Raw genomic sequence first — 19,063 nt, 5'->3', positions numbered from 1 at the left:
AGGGACTCTCTGTTGTGTTCCCTGTCAGGGTGGTCATTGGTGGTAGACAGGCACCATCTAGTTCTTCTGGTCTCAGGCTGATGAAGTCTCTGGTTTACGTGGCCCTTTCTGGCTCTTGGGCTAATATTTTCCTTGTGTCTTTGGTGTTCTTCATTCTCCTTTACTCCGGGGGTTGGAACCAATTGATGCATCTTAGATGGCCGCTTGCTAGCTTTTAAGACCCCAGACGTCACTCACCAAAGTAGAATGCAGAACATTTCCTTAATAAACTTTGCTATGCCGATTGACCGGATGTCACCTGAAAGCATGGTCCCCAGACCCATGCCTCTGCTACTCTGTCCTTCAAATTGTTTGCCTTCTATCTGCTTTTGATGCTGTCTGCGTTATTCTATATTTTGCCCATAGAATCCTTCAATACCGAAACTCGAGTTTTTTTAATTTTTTTTTTAAGTTTTAATTTTTTCTTCAGTTCTTTCAGCTTAAGAAATGTTGAGCATGTTCTTCTCTTTTGGTTTTCTGATTCCAGGTCTTTGCACATGTCATTCTGATACTTTACTTTGTCTTCTTGAGCTGACCTTTGAAATCTTCTGTTCAGCTGTTTTACTTCATCATCTCTTCCGTTCACTTTAGCTACTCTATGTTCAAGAACAAATTTCAGAGTCTCTTCTGACAATTATTTTGGTTTTCTTTCTTTTCCTGTCATTTTAATGACATTTTGCTTTCTTCATGTATAATGTTCTTGATGTCATCCCACAACTCGTCTGGCCTTCATTCATTAGTGTTCAATGCGTCAAATCTATTGTTGAGATGGTCTCTAAATTCAGATGGGATATACTCAAGGTTGTACTTTGGCTCGCTTGGATTTGCTTTAATTTTGTTCAGCTTTTAAATAGTCAAATTGTTTTATATTTACTCACATATTTATCATTTCCTTACATTCTTTCCTGCTGTTTGGTGTTTCCATTTGGGATCACTTTTCTTTTACTTGAAAATTTTTCCTTAAAATGATTTTTGGGTCAAGTCCACTACTGACAAATTCTCTCAGTTTTTGTTTGTTTGAAGATGTCTTTAGTTACCTTCTTTTTAAGAATACTTTTATTGGCTACAGAATTCTAAATTTAAACTATTTTCTCTAATCTTTTTAAAAACGTTATTCCATTGTCTTCTTGCTTCCATTTCTTTTGCAGAGTCAGTAGAATCTTATTATTTTTTTTGTTGAGTTGAAAGTAATTTTTTCCCCTCTAGTTGCTTTTAAAAATATATATTTTATTTATTTATTTTGTTGTTGCTGTTGTTGTTGAGAACATACACAGCAAAACATACACCAATTCAACAGTTTCTACAGTACAATTCAGTGACACTGATAACATTCTTCAAATTGTACAATGATTCTCACTCTCTTTTTCTGAGTTGTTCCTCCCTCATTAACATAAACTCACTGCCCCCTAAGGTTCCTATCTAATCTTTTGAGTTGCTGTTGTCACTTTGATCCCGTATACATAGTTCTTTTTTTGTTTTATTTTTTATTTAACAACCCTTATTGCTAGGTGTTTAAATTATGTCTGTTTTCAACTAGTATAAACATACTTCTTTTAACCTCCCAGCACATACATCCTTGCACATATGTCCAATTATTTCCTTCAGATGAATTCCCGAAAGTTGAATTGCTAGATCAAACTTTTTTTTAATACATATTAACAAATTTCCCTGCAGAAAGATTGCGCCAATTTATTCTCTCACACCAGTGTGCGAGGCCTGAGTACCTTGAATCAACAGCTTTGGCACTTTTTGTATTGTGGCTGTACATGTCTTTGTTATCATCCAAATTGTGTAAATTTTATCCTTTGATTCAGTAATTCCACTTCTGGAATTTTTATTTTATTTTATTTTATTGTTGTACTTTAAGTGAAAGCTCACAATTCAAGTTAGTCTTTCATACAAAAATTTATATATACATTGTTATGTGACCCTAATTGCTCTCCCTATACTGTGACAGCACACTCCTCCTTTCCACCCCTGATTTCCCATGTCCATTCAACCAACTCCTGACCTTCTCTGCCTTCCCATCTCACCTCTGGACAGGAGCTGCCCAGTTAGTCTCATGTATCTACTTGAGCTAAGAAGCACACTCTTCACAAGTATCATTTTATGTCCCATATACATAGTTCTTAAAAGAATACAACATTTAAGGCAGATATTTTTTACAAGTTAAGCTAAACTATTGTTTGGTTTTAAGAAGACTCCAGGGATACTGGTTTAATGTTTAAGGATTATCTCAGGGCCATCCATAGTTTCAAGGGTTCATCCAGCTACCATGGCTCCAGAAAGTTTGCAGGCCATGAGACATTGAAGTTCTGTTCTGCACTTCCCCCTTTTTGATCAGGATTCTTCTATAGAATCTTTGATTAAAACATTCAGTAATGGTAGCTGGGCACCATCCAGTTCTTCTGGTCTCATGGCAAAGGAGGTGGTTGTTTATGGAGGCCTCTCTAGTTGCTTTTGATATTTTTGTATTAGTCTTTTTTCTTCAGCGGTTTTATTATGAAGTACCTAGGGTACTAATTTTTATTTAACCGACTGGGGTTGCATAGAGCTTCTTGAAATCTGTTGGCTTTCATCTGTTTTGAAAAATTGTACTATTTCTTCAAATATGACTTTTGCCTCATTGTCTTTCCCTTCTCTGGGATTGCAATTGTATGAGCATTAGAACTTTTGTCTATGCTGTATATATCTCTCACACACTTTCTGTCCATTTTCTCTCTATGCTTCAATCTGGATATTATCTATGGATCTAACTTTCAGTTACTATCAGTCTTCTTGGCTGCATCTAATCTACTATTAATAAATTCATATACTATACTTATTTCATTTATTGTATTTATTAATTCTAGAACTTCTTCTTGATTCCTTTTTGTAGATTCTAGTTCCCTAGTGAAAGTCTCCATGTTTTCTTCTGTTTTCCAACTTATTTTAACCATAGCTATTTTAAAGCTTTTGTTTAATAACTCCAGTATCTAGATTGTCTATGGGTCTAATTCTGTTGTCTGTTTATGTTTTTGTTTTTGGCTATTTCTGTTCTGACAAAAACTGGTAACTTATAATTAAATGACAGACATTATATATAAACAAAATTACTGAGTCTCTGGATGGTGGCAGCCTACTCCGGAGAGGATTTAATTTTCTTCTGTCGCACAGGTAGAATCTGGACAGGACACCTCAATCCAGTTGAGTATGAGTTTAATGCATTGTGAGGGCTGGTCTCTTTCCAGTTTTCCCTTTTTCCTAGGTGGTAGGCTTTTAGATGTCTCAATTAAAGCACAGGGATGCTTACCAGGGACATGCACCGTGGCAAATCTTCTGTATTCCCAGCATTGCAAGACTACTATCATCTCTGCCAAGTTTTTGGTCCCTCAGCAGTTTCTTTTAGTTTAAGAGTAAGCAAATGCTTTAAGGAAAAATTGCATGCTGGATTTTAGGCTCATATCATTAAAGTTTCCACTTCTCTGGGATCTTGACACCTTCATTCCTTAGACCTCTTTTCTTCTCTACCTATCTGCATTCCTTAGGTAATATCATACATTCGTAAGGCTTCAAATGACATCTAATCTTTGATAATGTCCTAATTTTTATTTATTGCTACCAAGAACTTCCCAGGAACTCCAGAGATTGATATCAAGCTGCTTACTTGACACCTCCACTTGCATATCTAATGTTGATGTTGTTGTTGCTAGTTGTCATTGAGTAGATTCTGACTCATGGAGAACTCATGTGTTACAGAGTAAAACTACTCCATAGAATTTTCTTGGCTATAATCTTAATGGAAGCAGATTGCCAAGCCTTTTCCTGTGCAGTACCACTGGGTGGGTTCAAATACCAAACTTCAGGTTGAGTGCAAACTGTTGCTGCCATTTAGCCAAGACTTCCCATGAACTCCAGATTTATTATCAAGCTGTTTCCTTGAAACCTCCACTTTCATATTTAATAGGCATCTCAAATTTATGCTGTCCAAAGCAAGCCTTTGACCCTACCCAGCCACAAACCTTATTCCAAGTCTTTCCCATCTGGACAGATGGTCACTCACTTGAATTATCTGGTTGCTCAGGCAAAAATCCTTTCAGTTATACTTGACTCAGTTTCTTCTTTCACATTCTTCTTCCAATCTGTCAGAAAATCCTGTTGATTACATCTTCAAAATATAGCCAGATTCCAACTATTTCTCAGAATCTCTATTGCTACCACCAATGTTGGAGCACCATCATTTCTCCCTGTTGAATTACTTCACACCCTCCTAAATAGAGTCTGCTTCTATTCTTGCTCTCCTACCGTCTGTTTGTTATTTTTTTTTTAAAACAGAGCATCTAGAAAGATCTTCTTAAAACATAAATTAAGTCGTGTCATTTCTTTGCTCAAAATCCTGCAACGGCTTCTTATTTCAGAGTAAAAGTTAATGTCCTTAAAACAACCTACAAGGCCCTACATTATCTTTCCCCTTTATTCTTACCTCTTCTCCTACTCTCTTACCCCCTTATTTACTTGGCAACAACCACACTAGCCTCCCTGACATGTCAAGCACATCTTGCCTCAAGGTCTTTGCACTAATTCTGTTCCCTCTGCCTGGTATATTCTTCCCCAAGTTATCCACAAGGCTAATTCCCTCAGTTCTTAAAGTCTTTACTCAAATGTCACCTCCTTCAGGCCTAACCTGAACATTCTATGTAATATTGCAATCTGCTACATGTCCATATATTTTTTTCATAACATCTATCATCCCTGGTGGTGCAGTGGTTAAGAGCTACAGCTGCTAACCAAAAAGGTCAGCAGTTTGAATCCGCCAGGAGCTCTTTGGAAACTCTATGGGGCAGTTCTACTCTGTCCTATAGGGTCTCTATGAGTCGAAATGGACTCGATGGCAATGGGTTGTTTTATTTTTTATCATCTAATACCTTATATAATCTATTTACTTTTATCTCATCACTTATTGTCTGCCTCTCCCTGATAGAATATAAACTTTACAGGGGTAAGAATCTTTGTCCGTTTTGTTCAACAATGTATCCCAAGGACCTGGAACAGTGTATAGAACATAGTAAGTGCTCAGTAAATAATTACAGAGTGAAAGAATACACAATATATGACAATTTCTCATCACCTCAAATTGCTACCATCCTAGTCCTAGTTACCAGCATTACTTGCCAGCACTACTGCAATTCTATCTTATTTTCCCTATTTCCACTCCTGACATTCTACAGGCATTATCCACATCTTAGCCAAAATGATCTTTTTAACACATAGGCCAGATGATGCCACTCCTCTGCCCCAAACCCTCTAAAGCATCCTCCATCACTCAGATTAAACACCATAATCTAGCCCCAGGCTACCTCTCTCATCTCGGCTGTTAACGTTTCTCCCCTTGCTCAATGTACTCTATAAGCTGCCTGCTAAGCCATTCCCTGAACCTGGCAAGCATTCTCCCACCTCAGGGCCTTTGCATTTATTGTAATTTTGTCCTGGGACACTTTTTCTTGCTCCCTTCTTTTCTGAAGGACTCTGCTCTAGCATTATCTTATCAAAGAAGGTGAATTTCACATCTAAAATAACATCTTCCCATCACTATCTTTTCACCCTGTTTATTATTATTATTTGTAAAACACCAGAAATATATTGGGATTTCTCCTCACCACATTTTAAGTACCACAAGAGCTGGAATTTTTTTCACCACTGATTTGTCAAGGGCCTAGAAACAGTGGGCATTCAATTACTATTTCTGAAGTGAATAAATAAATGAATTGGGCAGCTACTTGGAGCTTGACTTTTGAAGACTTAAGTCTATAAAATGAATATTAAAGATGGTAATGTTGTGTTGATTACATGAGATTAAAGCATGTGAAGCATTTAACAAATTGCCTATAAATGTTCAATAAATAGTAATCCATTGCCATTGAATCGATTCTAACTCATAGCAACCCTATAGGATAGAACTGAACTGCCCCATAGGGTTTCCAAGGAGCGGTTGGTAGATTCGAACTGCTGACCTTTGGTTAGCAGCCTGAGCTTTCAATAAACAGTAGTGATGATGAAAAGAAAACATGATGATATTATTAACCAGAGTCTAAGTTTAGAAACACAGTCATAAAACAATGTGTAAATTGGCTGTGTCGGGGGTGCATGTTGCAGAAACTTCACCATGAGATTTTCTACCTGGGCTGAAGCAGTAGTTCTGGAAATGGAAATGTAAAATAAAGGTGAATTGCATGAATGAAAGGAAGTGGTGATGAACTGCATACAGAAGGGAAGTAAATGTGTGTGCATCTGTGGATGTAGGAGGTGGGCAGGTTAGGAGGGTTCAGTTACGAAGGGGAAGGCTCTGCCAAAAGCACAACTCAGCAACTTTACTCTCCTGTTCAAGGCCTGGAGGTGCTGCCAGGGACTGGAAGGAGCACTGGACTAGGTGTCAAAGCTCCTGTCTTAGGTGTGGGGTGAGGGGGGATACCCACGATTTCATACATAACTGGTAGGGGTGTGAATTGGAGCAAATTACTAAGAGGGCCATTTGGCAAAACCCACAAAAAAATTAAATTCAACATACTCTGACTTAACAATCTCTTGCTCAGGAATTTATTCTAAAAATATACTGGTACAGGTGCATATAAATACAAGGATATTCACTGCAGTACTGTTTAGAACAGTAAAGAAATGAAAACAGCCTAAATGTCCATCAATAGGGAATGGTTAAATAAATTATGGATTATCAATATTATAGAATATTACATACCAGTTAAAAAAAATGAAGTACCTCTATATGCATAGTTCCATATCTCTAAGACATGAAAAAATCAGGATGCAGAATATGTATTTAGTATGCCTCCCTTTGTTTAAATATATACATACAGATACATATATGTGTGTACATATACACACGACTGTTACAAATATAATACAGGTATTTGTGTGTGTGTGTGTACGTACGCCCACACTCATACCCACACATTTATTTGTGTATGTTTGTATGTGCCTGCACCACTTTAGGAATTCTAAGAAAAGGTTGACAGAAGCTGTCTTTTGGAAAAGGATTGGCGGTCTCGGGTGAAGGGAGATCTTATTTAATTTTCATTGTATTCTTTTTTTGTTCTGTTTGAATTTCTTACCATGAATACCTTTTAAAATAATTTATTAAAATGACAACGATAACAAAACCCTAGCCTTTGGATCCTAATTCAAACAATAACAAAACCCTAGGCAAATGACATAACCCCACTGGACCTTAGTTTCCTCATTTGTGAAATGGTCACAGGGAGATTGTTTTCTTTGCCTATCTTTATGGAGGTGTTGTGAGAATAAAATGATAGAGAAAATGATATAATGCTGCTAGAAATATTTTGAAAAAAATTTAAAGTGTTGCATGAATAAAAGATTAATATAGTATACGTTTACAAATAAATTTAAGAGAAGAATGCATTATATTTTCTGTCATTTCCTAAGAACTTTTCAGACTTTGTTTTCAAGTTGGTACAAGTTCATTCAGCTGAATGACAGACAGGGAAGACTTCTATTGATCTTTTCATCGCTGACTGCTTCAAGAACTTTCAGTCGCCCTGCTACTCTTCAGAATCTTTTGCATCCACTTAACAAATATTTATTGGGAAGCTACTATGAGCCAGGAAATGTGCTAGAATTTGAGGCAGCCATGTCTGCATGGAGCACAGAATCTAGTTGAGGCTCTAGATCTGTGCTGTCCAATACAGTCGGCACGGCCACATGTGGCTACTGAGCACTTGAATTGTGTTCTGAATTAAGATGTGCTGTAAGTGTAAACTACACAGCAGATTTTGAAGACAGCACTACACAAAGAATGTAAAATATCTCGTTAATATTTTTATATTGATTACATGTTGAAATGATAATATTTTGGATATGCTGAGTTAGATAAACATTATTAAAATTAATTTCACCTGTTTGTTTTTACATTTTTAATGGGACGTCTAGAAAATTTAAGATTATCTATGCGGCTTTCACTTGCAGCTCCCATTATATTTCTATTGACTAGAGCTGAATAGGCAATTAAAACACAGATCCAGAAGCGGTACAAGCGGGGGAAGACTTCCTAGCCTTCAAGGTCAGGGAGGACTTCCTGCAGGAACTGCAATAGTTAATTTTGAGCCAATTTATTTTTCCCTCAAACACTTCAAACACCTGAAGGCATTCGTTTTCCATCTAGGTGGAATCTAGAGAAAAGATTTTAAAGATTTTTTGCATCTCTCAAGGTTGATTTTTCTTAGAGAAAATAGTTATCTGAACATGCTCTGAATTTTGAGGGGGTTCCTTTCAAATTATGTTAATAACTCTGCAGTTAGTTGGTGTGGTTACTGTTTGTAAAATCTGTGGATGCAGTAGTGCTTCATTTCTAGCAAGCCTAGCTTTAAAAGCACAGGTGATTCCATTGAGCAACGACAGAGCGTCCCTGGAGTAGGTTCCTGCCCTGTGCATTATCTATATTTGCATGTGTGTGTAGGTTTACACATATATAGTATGTAGGTATATATGTATTGGAGCCCTGGTGGCACAGTGGTGAAGAGCTCGGCTGCTAACCAAAAAGACTGGCAGTTCAGATCCACCAGTTGCTCCTTGGAAACTCTATGGGGCAGCTGTACTCTGTCCTATAGGGTCTCAAAGAGTTGGAATCAACTTGACAGCAACAGGTTTGGTTTTTTTTTTGGTTATATATGTATTGGGAACATGCGCGTTGTGCTAGCTTCTCTCTAGGTAGATTCAAGTGCAAATGAGCAGATAGATATAAAATGCAAGAGCAACCCCATAGAGCAAATATTAGGCATATTAATAGTAAGCAGATGTCTGATAGGGAATGTGCTATTCAGATAGGGGATGCCTCTATCTCTCTTAAGTAAACAAAAATTTATCAGGTTATTTACCTTGGAAATTCTATGTCAGAAGGTGAGAGTCTGAGCCCTCGTCAAAAGTATCCAATTCATAAAAGCTTATGCTTCCAAAGATATGCTCCATTAGAAAGTAAGTTTAGCACAAAAATTAAGATCGTGGACTCTGGAGTCCAGTAAGCCTGGGCTCAGATACAGGCATTACCACTTTCTACCAGTGTGATGTTAGCTAATGATGTAATCTCTCTGATCCTCAGATTCCTGATCTATAAAATGAGGACAATAATTAGATCCACTGCATAGGTTGTTGTGAGGCCTGAATAAGGTTCACAGAACTAATGATTAGCATGGTTCTTGGTACATGGTAAGTGCTCAACATTTGTTGGCTATTAATATTCTACAATGATTTTGCTATGAGTCAGAATTGACTCAACTGCAAAGAGTTTTGTTTTCTTTTATGGGTTCTTTGAAACTTAGATTGCATTTCCTCCAGGAATGATAGAACTGAGAGTTTGAAAGAAGAGGGAAATATCCCTACAGTCTCCTTTGTACAGACCCTCTACTTCTCCACTCCCTGCTCCCAGCATTTCTTTCAGAAGTCCGAGGAACTCTTGCTCTGACATACCACATGCCAATCCTGACCTAGGTCTTGGTTAGGACAGCCTTTCCTGGGACAAGGAATAAGGCAGGCCTGGTGTACAATGGTTAAGCACTCGGCTGCTAATGGAAATGTCGGTGGTTTGAACCCACCAGCCAGCCTCTCTGTGGGAGAAAGACCTGGCAATCTGCTCCCATAAAGGTTAGAGCCTAGGAAACCCTATGGAGCAGTTCTACTCTGTCCTATAGGGTTGCTATGAATCGTAATCAACTTGACAGCACACAACAAAATAATAGAGATTAGGGACTAGGAATGGGAGTAGAGAGGAAGAGGTAGCTCCTGTTCCAGTTGGAGGTGTTGGTCCTGTTGCTCTCAACCTCTCCCTTCCATTCCCCTTCCTACACCTATATGGATCCTGGGATTAATTTTAAAGTGACTTCTTGACAACTTCCTTAGGAAATAAACCAAACTAGTTTCTGTAGAGTTGATTCTGACTCATGGCAACCCCATGTGTGTCAGAGCAGAACTGTGCTCCATTAGGGTTTTCAGTGGCTCTGATCTTTTGGAAGTAGACTGCCAAGCCTTTCTTCCAAGGCACCTCTGGGTTGATTTGAACTGCCTATTTCAGTTAGTAGTTGAGCTGCCTTAACTGTGCCAGCCAAGGACTCCTTCCTTAGGGAATATATCTCTGCTAATGAATCCAGACCATAGCTTTTGATCTTCATTACAAGTTTGGTATTACAAACATAATATGTCACAGCTGGAGGGACTCTTAAAGATCATCTAGACAAGGGTTGACAATTACCTGGCACATGAGCCATATGTCCTAATCCTACACTCCTGGCAGACACTCTTCTCCACTGAGGACTGATGGATCTTCTCAGCACCTCCCCCAGGAAGTGGATCAGTGACACAGAGGGGCTTGGGACCCAGTTCCCTTGACTCCTGGCCCAGTGCTCTCTTCATTTCCCGGCAGCCTCCACCCACTTCACGTGTCTTCTCTGGGTCATTGCAGACCTCATATATTCTCAGTATGAAATGGGATGAAGGCCTCTTGAAACACATCATATCTCTCAGGCTCAATTCTGAAGTCCAACTGCCAAGCTTTGATCACTTGTTCTGCTGTTTCTAGCTTTCTGACATTGAGCAAGTTACTTAACCTTTTTCAGCCTGGTTTTTCTCATCTGTTAAACTGGGAAAATAATTATCTCTTTCCCAAAAGGATGTTGTTAGGGTTGTACAGAAAGTATTTAATGTAATTTCTGGCATAAAATAAGTATTCAAAAATATTAGCTTTTAGTTTATTGTTGTCACTCAGGCTACTATCAGCATCTTTCTTAGAAATATTCACCCAACCTGATGTTATTTGCTTATTTAGAATCACAAGCAAAGAGGTAGTCTCTGTGGAAACCAGTGGGGACTGTGTGGGTACTCACCAAATCAATTATGCCAATGTTATTCCAGCCTTGCATTATAGGGAGAAAAGAGATAAACATGGGGATGACCCAGCAGCCTCCCAGCATTAGTGTGATGCGCAGGGGGGTCATCTTGTTCCTATAGACCAAAGGCTGGCAGCAGATGGCATAATACCTGGAAAAAGAACAGAGGGGGCGGGTGCCATGGGCAAGGAGGAATGGGAGGGATAGGAAGGGGGATAATAATAGATGAGAGTAGAGAGAGCAGGGGAGAAGGAAAGGGATGGAGAAGGGCGATAGAAAAGAGGAAATGTTGAGGGACAGGAGAAGAATTGAAGGGGGAGGCAGAAATAAAAATAAGGAAGGAAAAAAAGAGAATCATGGGGAAGAACGGAGTGTGGGCGGTAGAGAAAGGGAGAGAGAAGCACGAAAAGAGCAGAGAAAAGAAAAAAAGTGATTATACAATGAAGTATGTATACTGGACAATGAACTTCTGCTAATATAAATTTATACTTTAGATCACATCTAATCATCATTGCCTGGAGCCTGTCCACATTATCTCCCAATATCTGGTGGAGCTCTACAACACCTGAGGGTCTGAGCATTTCAGGGGATTTGTACAGCCCTCTGGGTCTCAGTGTCCAGGTATCTTGTGGCCTTCTTTGATAAGTTTGTTTCCAATGTGAGGTGACCCAGGCTTGGCTCAAGACCCCAGCTCTGACAGCTGGTATCTCTGATCTGTTCCAGTCCTCTTGATCAGTCACCAATACTGAGGCAGTGCTCTAAGACAGTGTTTTTTAAATTGTGGCCCCAAGAACCTTCCCTGCATCAGCTTCACCTGAGGTGACCTATTTAAAATGCAGATCCCAGGATCTGTGGCTCTGGAGTCAGAACCTGTTGGAAAGGGACCTGGAGTTTGCCTTTTCGGTTGTTATGACCGCTGTTTGCTATGTACGCTAAGCCCTCCCCCTGCCCCAACACCTTTTCAGGTGCATGCACTTCCTGGCCTCCTTGTGGTTAGTTAGGGCCAAGAGACTGGCTCTGGCCAATGAGTCATGAGCAGAATTGACATGTGTTACTTCTGGGCTGGACCATTTAATTGCCCCTCTCCATTCCCCAGAGCTCTCTTCCCCTTTGTCACAGTTCCAGGGAACGTTTAAGACCCTGTCTGCTCCATCAGCCTGTATCCCAGAGTAAGGATGAGTGGAGCAGAGTCCCCAGCTGACCCATGATGAACACAGGCTGTTGAGATGTGGGAGCTGTTTGTTGCTGCAGCATAATCTAGCCCATCCTGCCTGGCTGACATGTCCAGCGAACCAGCAGATTCATATACCTACTAAACATAAGAACCTCTTCTCTCTTTCAGAGCTCTTTCTTGCTCTTATCATTTCCTAACTCTAGGACATGTGCCTTGTGCTGGGGGCTACACTTCCTCTGCTTTCTCTGACACCAAGAACGCAAAATTTCAAGTATATTCTTATTCCATCATTTCCTGTCTGCTAGTAGGGACACACCCCATCTATCTAGGTCTGATCACCCTCATAGGCCACACTGCACACTCTTTTTTGAGTCCATGTTCTGCCTACGGGATTAGCTTTCTTTCTACTCCAGCTGCTGGGTCTGTCCCCTGCAACCTGCCCCACTCGGTGGTCTCATCTCTAACCCCCAGAGGGATTAAGCATGTTATTCCAGCCTTGGATATCACCCCTTCCAGACCTAGCATGTCATGGAATTTGACAAGGTGCAAAGTACTACAATAGGACTATCAGCTATTTGTCTTTGGAAGAACCAGAAAATAAGTACAAAAAGACAGAATGGGGGCTAAATCTATTCTTTAAGATTTTATATTATTTCATGTTGAGCCACCCCCTTCTACCCCTCATCTTATGCAGTTCACTTTGTTAATTTCTCCCACCTCTTCTTTTCTTCTCTTAATTCAAAGCATAATTAATATAACAATGGCTATATTTTTTGAAGAGGTGGTGGAAGGATGAGTTGGGAGAGAGGGTGGAATGAGAAGGAGAGACCAGTGTTGGAGCGTAAGTGGGTACCTCAGGAGATGAGAGGGGAGAATTATATCCTTCCCACTAAGGCAGCAAGAAGCAGCTGACCACACTGTGCCAGGAAGCTTCCTGTGGCTGGAGAGCCCAGTGAGGGGTCCTGATATGAACCAGAGTGCAAGGAATGGCAGACCAAAGAATAAAGAGAGGGCCTTACTTGGGGATTTGTTTTCTCTATTTATAAAATCAACATAGTAGCAAAATCTAATTAAAGACAACTCAGTAATGAAAAGAACCACAGTAAGCAGTAATTCCCTCAGTGCTCTTGACTTTTATAAGACAAATTCTATATGGATTTTGGTGAATGGTTATATTAACAATCATCAGAGGTTATTAGCATAAAGTTAAGAATGAATTTGAAGTGGGTAAAAAAAAAAAAAAAAAAATTCCAAACTGTTCCCTTTCTCATTTCCTGCTAGAAGGCCTAAATAGGACATTTGGTTTTGTCCATTTTAATATCCTTCCCCCTTTCTCTTGGTAATAGCATCCTAAATCCTACTGGGGAATTACCTCTCTTCCACTGTTTTGGGGACTTTCGTGTTTTTGCCTTTCCTAGCCAAGGTGTGACCCAATCAGACTTTCTTGCGACTCTGGATGTCATGCAGAGTGATGCAAAGATGGTAAAGTTCACTTCTTTCCAAGAGTAACATCCTGGCAGGGCTGGAGATGAGCCTCAGATTCCTGGCTCTTTGGGGAGCCGTGCTGTTGCCCCTTCAGATTCTTGTTCTTTAGTTGTTCCTTCAATTAAATAAGTCACCACATATCTTTCCAATAAATTTGCATTTTTTCTTAAGTGGGCCAAAGGCGGTCTCTGTTGCTTGCAATCAAAGTATCCTGCCTTACACCAAGCAGTCAATGTGGCTTTGAATGGCAGCCCTGTCCATCACAGATATACTTTAAGTAAGATACTTCTGTTTTATTCAGAAGTATCTCCAGATCATGGCGCAAGTTATAGTGTCCCTGCATCTACCACCCCAAAGAAGGAGAAGTGAAGAATAGAGACTGCCCTATCTTTTCTGCATAAGTTATGATTTTTGATGTTTGGAACCAGGTGCCAAGATGTTGAATACAGCCCAGATTTCAGGAATTTTGAATGGATCTTCAATGTCACAGAAATCCAAAAGTTCAAAAAGCCAAAGCAGGATTAAATATCTTGCAGGATGAAAAGTAAGTTTGGGGAAGTAGGACATTTTGCCTGAGAAGGTTCTTTACATTTCCATTGGTAGATGTGGATATTTAGAGGATCATGATGGGAAGATAAGAGGTAGAAGGGAACTTTAAAAGGCAAAAGATTTTTGTGATATGAAGAGAAACCAGAGTATAGAAGGGAACTTTGGAATATATGTTCAAAACATTTTTATGAAAGCCTCTCTTTCTAAGTTTAGCTTAGCTATCAATATTGCCAGACTCCCATGGCAGGATGAACATCCTCTGGACAATAAGATCTTCCTAATTCTGCTGTCCAAATGTTCTATGTTTTCATTTACATTATCTCAGGTCTTTAGAAGCTGTTGCTACAGAGAAATGAGTAATGATACCAGGTTTCATTTTGAAATCAAACACCCAGGGGGTACTATAGATGCAGTAAACATATTACCAATCTCTTACACATTTTACGTAAACAGCCAGTGCCCTGCACAACTAGTGTCTGGAATAAAGTTGCTTGGGCAGCTCATTACATAGTGTCCAAAGGTGAAACACTTGGGTGTGTCTGGCAAAGAGCGTTCTAGAAAGCTACTCTTACATGATCTGGGGTGGTTGTGCAATGCTGGGAAAATTTCTTTATTTCCTACTTGATAAATTAAGAATAAACAAAGAAAAGATAGAACTTTATTTTACTTTAATTCAAATCAAGTTGGTTAAATTGTGAATGACAAATAGATAAGGATGAATAAGAAAATTACCTAATGGGTGGCACAAACAGTTAAGCACTTGACTACTCGCCAAAAGGTTGGGAGTTCGAACCTACCCAGAGATACCTTGGAAGATAGACCTGGCAATCTGCGTCCACAAGGTCACAGCCTTGAAAACCTTATGGAGCAGATCTACTCTGCACACATGGGGTCACCATGAGTTGGAATAGACTCTACAGCAACTAACAATAATAACAACACGTGTTTTACTTCAATCTGTCCTCTACACCTTTTTCAATCTGTGCTTTATGATAAATATATTTTTACTTTTAAGTAGTATGGAGTAGAGAATATAGGGTTCTTACATGGTACTTGGAGTCCTGGTGGCACAGTGGTTAAGAGATGGGCTGCTAACCAAAAAGTCAGCAGTTCAAATCCATCAGCTGCTCCTTGGAAACCCTATGGAGCAGTTCTACTCTGTCCTGTAGGGTTGCTGTGAGTCAGAATCAACTTGATGGCAATGGGTTTGGTTTTGGCTTTATATGGAACTTAAATTAATGCACTCACTTGATTCTGCAAACCCAAGGTTCTTACCAAGATCTTGGCACACTTGAGACAACAGCCCTTATTTCAAGCAAAAAATCTAGAAAAATAACCACCTTCTTTAAGACTGTACTTAAGAATCTAAACTAAAGATAGTAACATAAGCATCACTGAATAAAATAACCAGTAGAAATTTAGTTCTAGTGTTAACTGACTATAGGGGTTTCTTTACAATTCTAATCTTTGTATATAAAGGACTAGATAGAAATCTGGTAACTTGATTTTTATCTGTGATAGTTGCTTTGTAATTCCTATATTGGGCTCCTGTTTACAATAAAAAAAAAAAAGTTCTATCGTGGACTGTCCCTCAATATACATACAGCACCGCTAGGTAGAGGTAGCTTGTTATATTTGCAAGTTCTTTGGAGGTCAGGCAAAGCACAGTGGCTAAGCTCATAATGATAACTAGTATTACCTTACTTACCAACGGCGTTACCTGTATTATCTCATTTAATCCTCACTATTACTTCTCAGACAGGAACTATAAATGCACCCATTTCACGGATGAGCAAATAGAAACACAGAGGGTCAGACATTTGCCTAAGGTTCAAGAGGTGGTCAGATTTGGAGCTGGGATCTCACCCAGGGAGACTGACTCAACTGCCAGGACTTTAACTTTGTCTCTACCACTTCTCTTTACTGCCTCTCTCAAATCCCCAAGAGATTTATTGTAATTCTTTTAAATTCACTTTAGAAAAAAATATCAAAACATAAAAATATTTAATCTCAAAACTGGAAGGGAACAGAAAATCATGAAATCTCCAAATCCCCTCTAAAATAGCCCAGTTCTTCAGATCAGTGGTTTTCAACCAAGCATGATTTTGCCCCCTGGGAGACATTTGGCAATGTCTGGAGGCATTTTTGATTGTCACAAATGGGAAAGCTATGCTACCGGCAGCTAGTAGGTAGAGGCCAGGGATGCTGATAAATGTTCTACAGTGCACAGGACAGCCTCCCACAAATAAAGAGTTGTTGATCCAAAATGTTAACAGCACTGATTTTGAGAAACTTTGTATCAGATGAAGTGATTTTCACCAACAGAAGGCACTCCACCTCCTTGGCTTGTGCTACAGTGTGTTGTTATCTCTTAAAATGGGGTTCCACAAGGACAATACAATACTCCGGTACTCCTCCACATCCTACACAGTGCAGAGATGACTCGTACTTCACTTCCCACCCTGCCCACCATAACGTAACAGCCTAGGGGATCCACAGGACAACAAGACACCTGTCCTCCCTCAAAGAGCTTAGGACCTAGGACAGGAAGTAAGTCTTCCCCTAACTAATTTATAAGGTCCTTGTTCACCACCGTATCCCCAAGGCTAGATATAGAATGGATGCTCACAAAATGATAATCACTACCAATTAAAATAAGCTCCATTAAAAAGTGTTAACAGGCTTTGAAGACGTGAAAGGTCACATCTAGAAGAGGGATGGGGAAAAGTTTTCTCCGGTAAAAGTGTCTTTTAAGTTTGGGTTTAAAGTGTAAGTAAGGGTGGTGGAAGAGAAAGTGTAATCTAGGTGCTGTGAATAGTATGGACAAAGGTCTAAAGACAAAGCTATTACATATATATAATATTATATGTTACATATTATATGTATAATTATATAATACATATGTTACAATATATGTATCACATGTATAATATATATCCCCATGTCACAGATTGAATTGTGTCCCCCAAAAATTTCTGTCAGCTTGGCTAGGCCACGATTCCCAGTGTTGTGTAATTGTCCCCCATTTTGTCATCTGGTGTGATTTCCCTATGTGTTGTAAATCCTATCACTATGATGTAATAAGATGGATTAGTGGCAGTTACATTGATGAAGTCTACAAGATTAGATAGTGTCTTAAGCCAATCTCTTTTGAGATATAAAAGAGAGAAGTCAGAGAGTCAGAGGGACCTCATACCACCAAGAAAGCAGTGCTGGGAACAAAGCGTGTCCTTTGCACCTGAGGTTCCTGTGCTGAGATGCTCCCGGTCCAAGGGAAGACTGATCCATCACAAGGACCTTCCTCCAGGGCCGACAGAGAGAGAAAGCCTTCTCCTGGAGCCAGTGCCCTGAATTCGGACTTCTAGCCTACTGGACTGTGAGAGAATAAGCTTCTCTTTGTTAAAGCCATCTACTTGTGGTATTTCTGTTATAGCAGCACTAGATGACTAAGACAGAATGTGGTACCAGGAGTGGGTGCTGCTCTAACAGATACCTAAAATATGGAAGTGGTTTTGAAACTGTGAATGGATAGAGGAGTCAGTAGGAAGTGAGGAGAAATGTTAACACCAGAGACAACGCAGATGGTGAGAAGCAGCAGCAGAGGACCGGCAGCAGCAGAGGACTGGTAGCAGCAGAACCAGGAGATCAGTGCCAGACAGCACTGGAGTTGACCCACAGAGTGAAAGAGCTGAATGCCTTGGTGTAGGAGATTTCCTGGCAGAGTGGGGTGCCTCCAGGCACTTTTTGGTGGAGGTAGGCTTGCCGACCCATGGAGCAAGAGAGCTGAATGCCTTCTGGCCTAAGTTTACCGGTGGAGTAGGGTGCCTCTAGGCACTTATCAGTGGAGCTACAAAGCTTTGGAACACTTGCCCCACCAGGGCAGATGCAGGTGTAAGGCCCGAGGAGCTGAGAGGTCAAGAAACCAGGAAGCAGAAGCTGAAGAGACAAGGAACACAGGAAGCTGAGCTACCTCAGTCTCAAAAGGTATTGCCAGGACCTCTGGGGTTTCAAAGGGTGGAGCCATGGCCTTTAGTGTTTCTAAGGGTGGAGTCGCCACTCAGATGGACTAGAAGAATGGTACGCCTAAAGCCAAGGGAACAGAGTTGCTGTCCCCATGGGCCTAGAAGGCAGAGCTGAAGCTCAGGATGGAGGGGCCTCCACTCAGAATTCAGAGAGTGCAGCCAATACCTAGAGTCTGGAGGGTGGGGCCATTGTGTAAATTGTCTCGGAGAACATTTTTATTTTTAAATTATTATTTAAAGCCTATTATTTTTAAAGCCTTGAGGGCTAATGTAATGTGTTCTGCTGACTTGCTTGGTGCCTGTTATGCCTTCTTTCCCTACAATTTCTCCCATTTGTAATGGAAATGTCTAGCTTGTGCCTGTTCTGCCATTGTACTTTTGGAAGCAGATAACTTGTATTCTAGATTTCACAGATGAAGAGGAATTTTTGGATTTTGGACTCGGAGTTGATTTAAGACTTTTGCTATGATATGATGGGGTGAATATGTTTTAAATGTGGCAAGGACATGAATTTTGGGGGGGCAGAGGCTGGAATGTCATAGATTGAACTGTGTCCCCCAAAAATGCCTGTCAGCTTGGCTAGGCCATGATTCCCTGTGTTGTGTAATTGTCCACCATTTTGTCATCTGGTGTGATTTCCCTATGTGTTGTAAATCCTATCACTATGACGTAATAAGATGGATTAGCAGCAGTTACAGTGATGAGATCTACAAGATTAGATAGTGTCTTAAGCCAATCTCTTTTGAGATATAAAAGAGAGAAGTGAGCAGAGAGACATGGGGAACTCATACCACCAAGAAAGAAGCTCCGGGAGCAGAGTGTGTCCTTTGGACCTGAGGTTCCTGTGCTGAGATGCTCCCAGACCAAGGGAAGACTGATGCATCACGAGGACCTTCCTCCAGAGCCGA

At 40.1% G+C, this 19,063-nt stretch overlaps 1 protein-coding gene across 2 annotated transcripts in view; it reads right to left on the bottom strand.

The window, feature by feature from the left end:
* HTR4 (5-hydroxytryptamine receptor 4) overlaps nucleotides 1–19,063 on the bottom strand; it is a 224,046-nt gene that overhangs the window by 79,601 nt on the left and 125,382 nt on the right. For both annotated transcript variants that reach the window (XM_004384919.3, XM_004384921.2), the window contains one exon: nucleotides 10,923–11,076. In XM_004384919.3, coding sequence (XP_004384976.1) covers nucleotides 10,923–11,076 — 154 coding nt within the window. The remainder of the gene's footprint in view (nucleotides 1–10,922; nucleotides 11,077–19,063) is intronic.

Source organism: Trichechus manatus, unplaced genomic scaffold, assembly GCF_000243295.1.
Source record: "Trichechus manatus latirostris isolate Lorelei unplaced genomic scaffold, TriManLat1.0 scaffold00130, whole genome shotgun sequence".
Taxonomy (NCBI): domain Eukaryota; kingdom Metazoa; phylum Chordata; class Mammalia; order Sirenia; family Trichechidae; genus Trichechus; species Trichechus manatus.
Note: the sequence above shows the minus strand (reverse complement) of the source record. Positions and strands in the feature narration are given on the sequence as shown.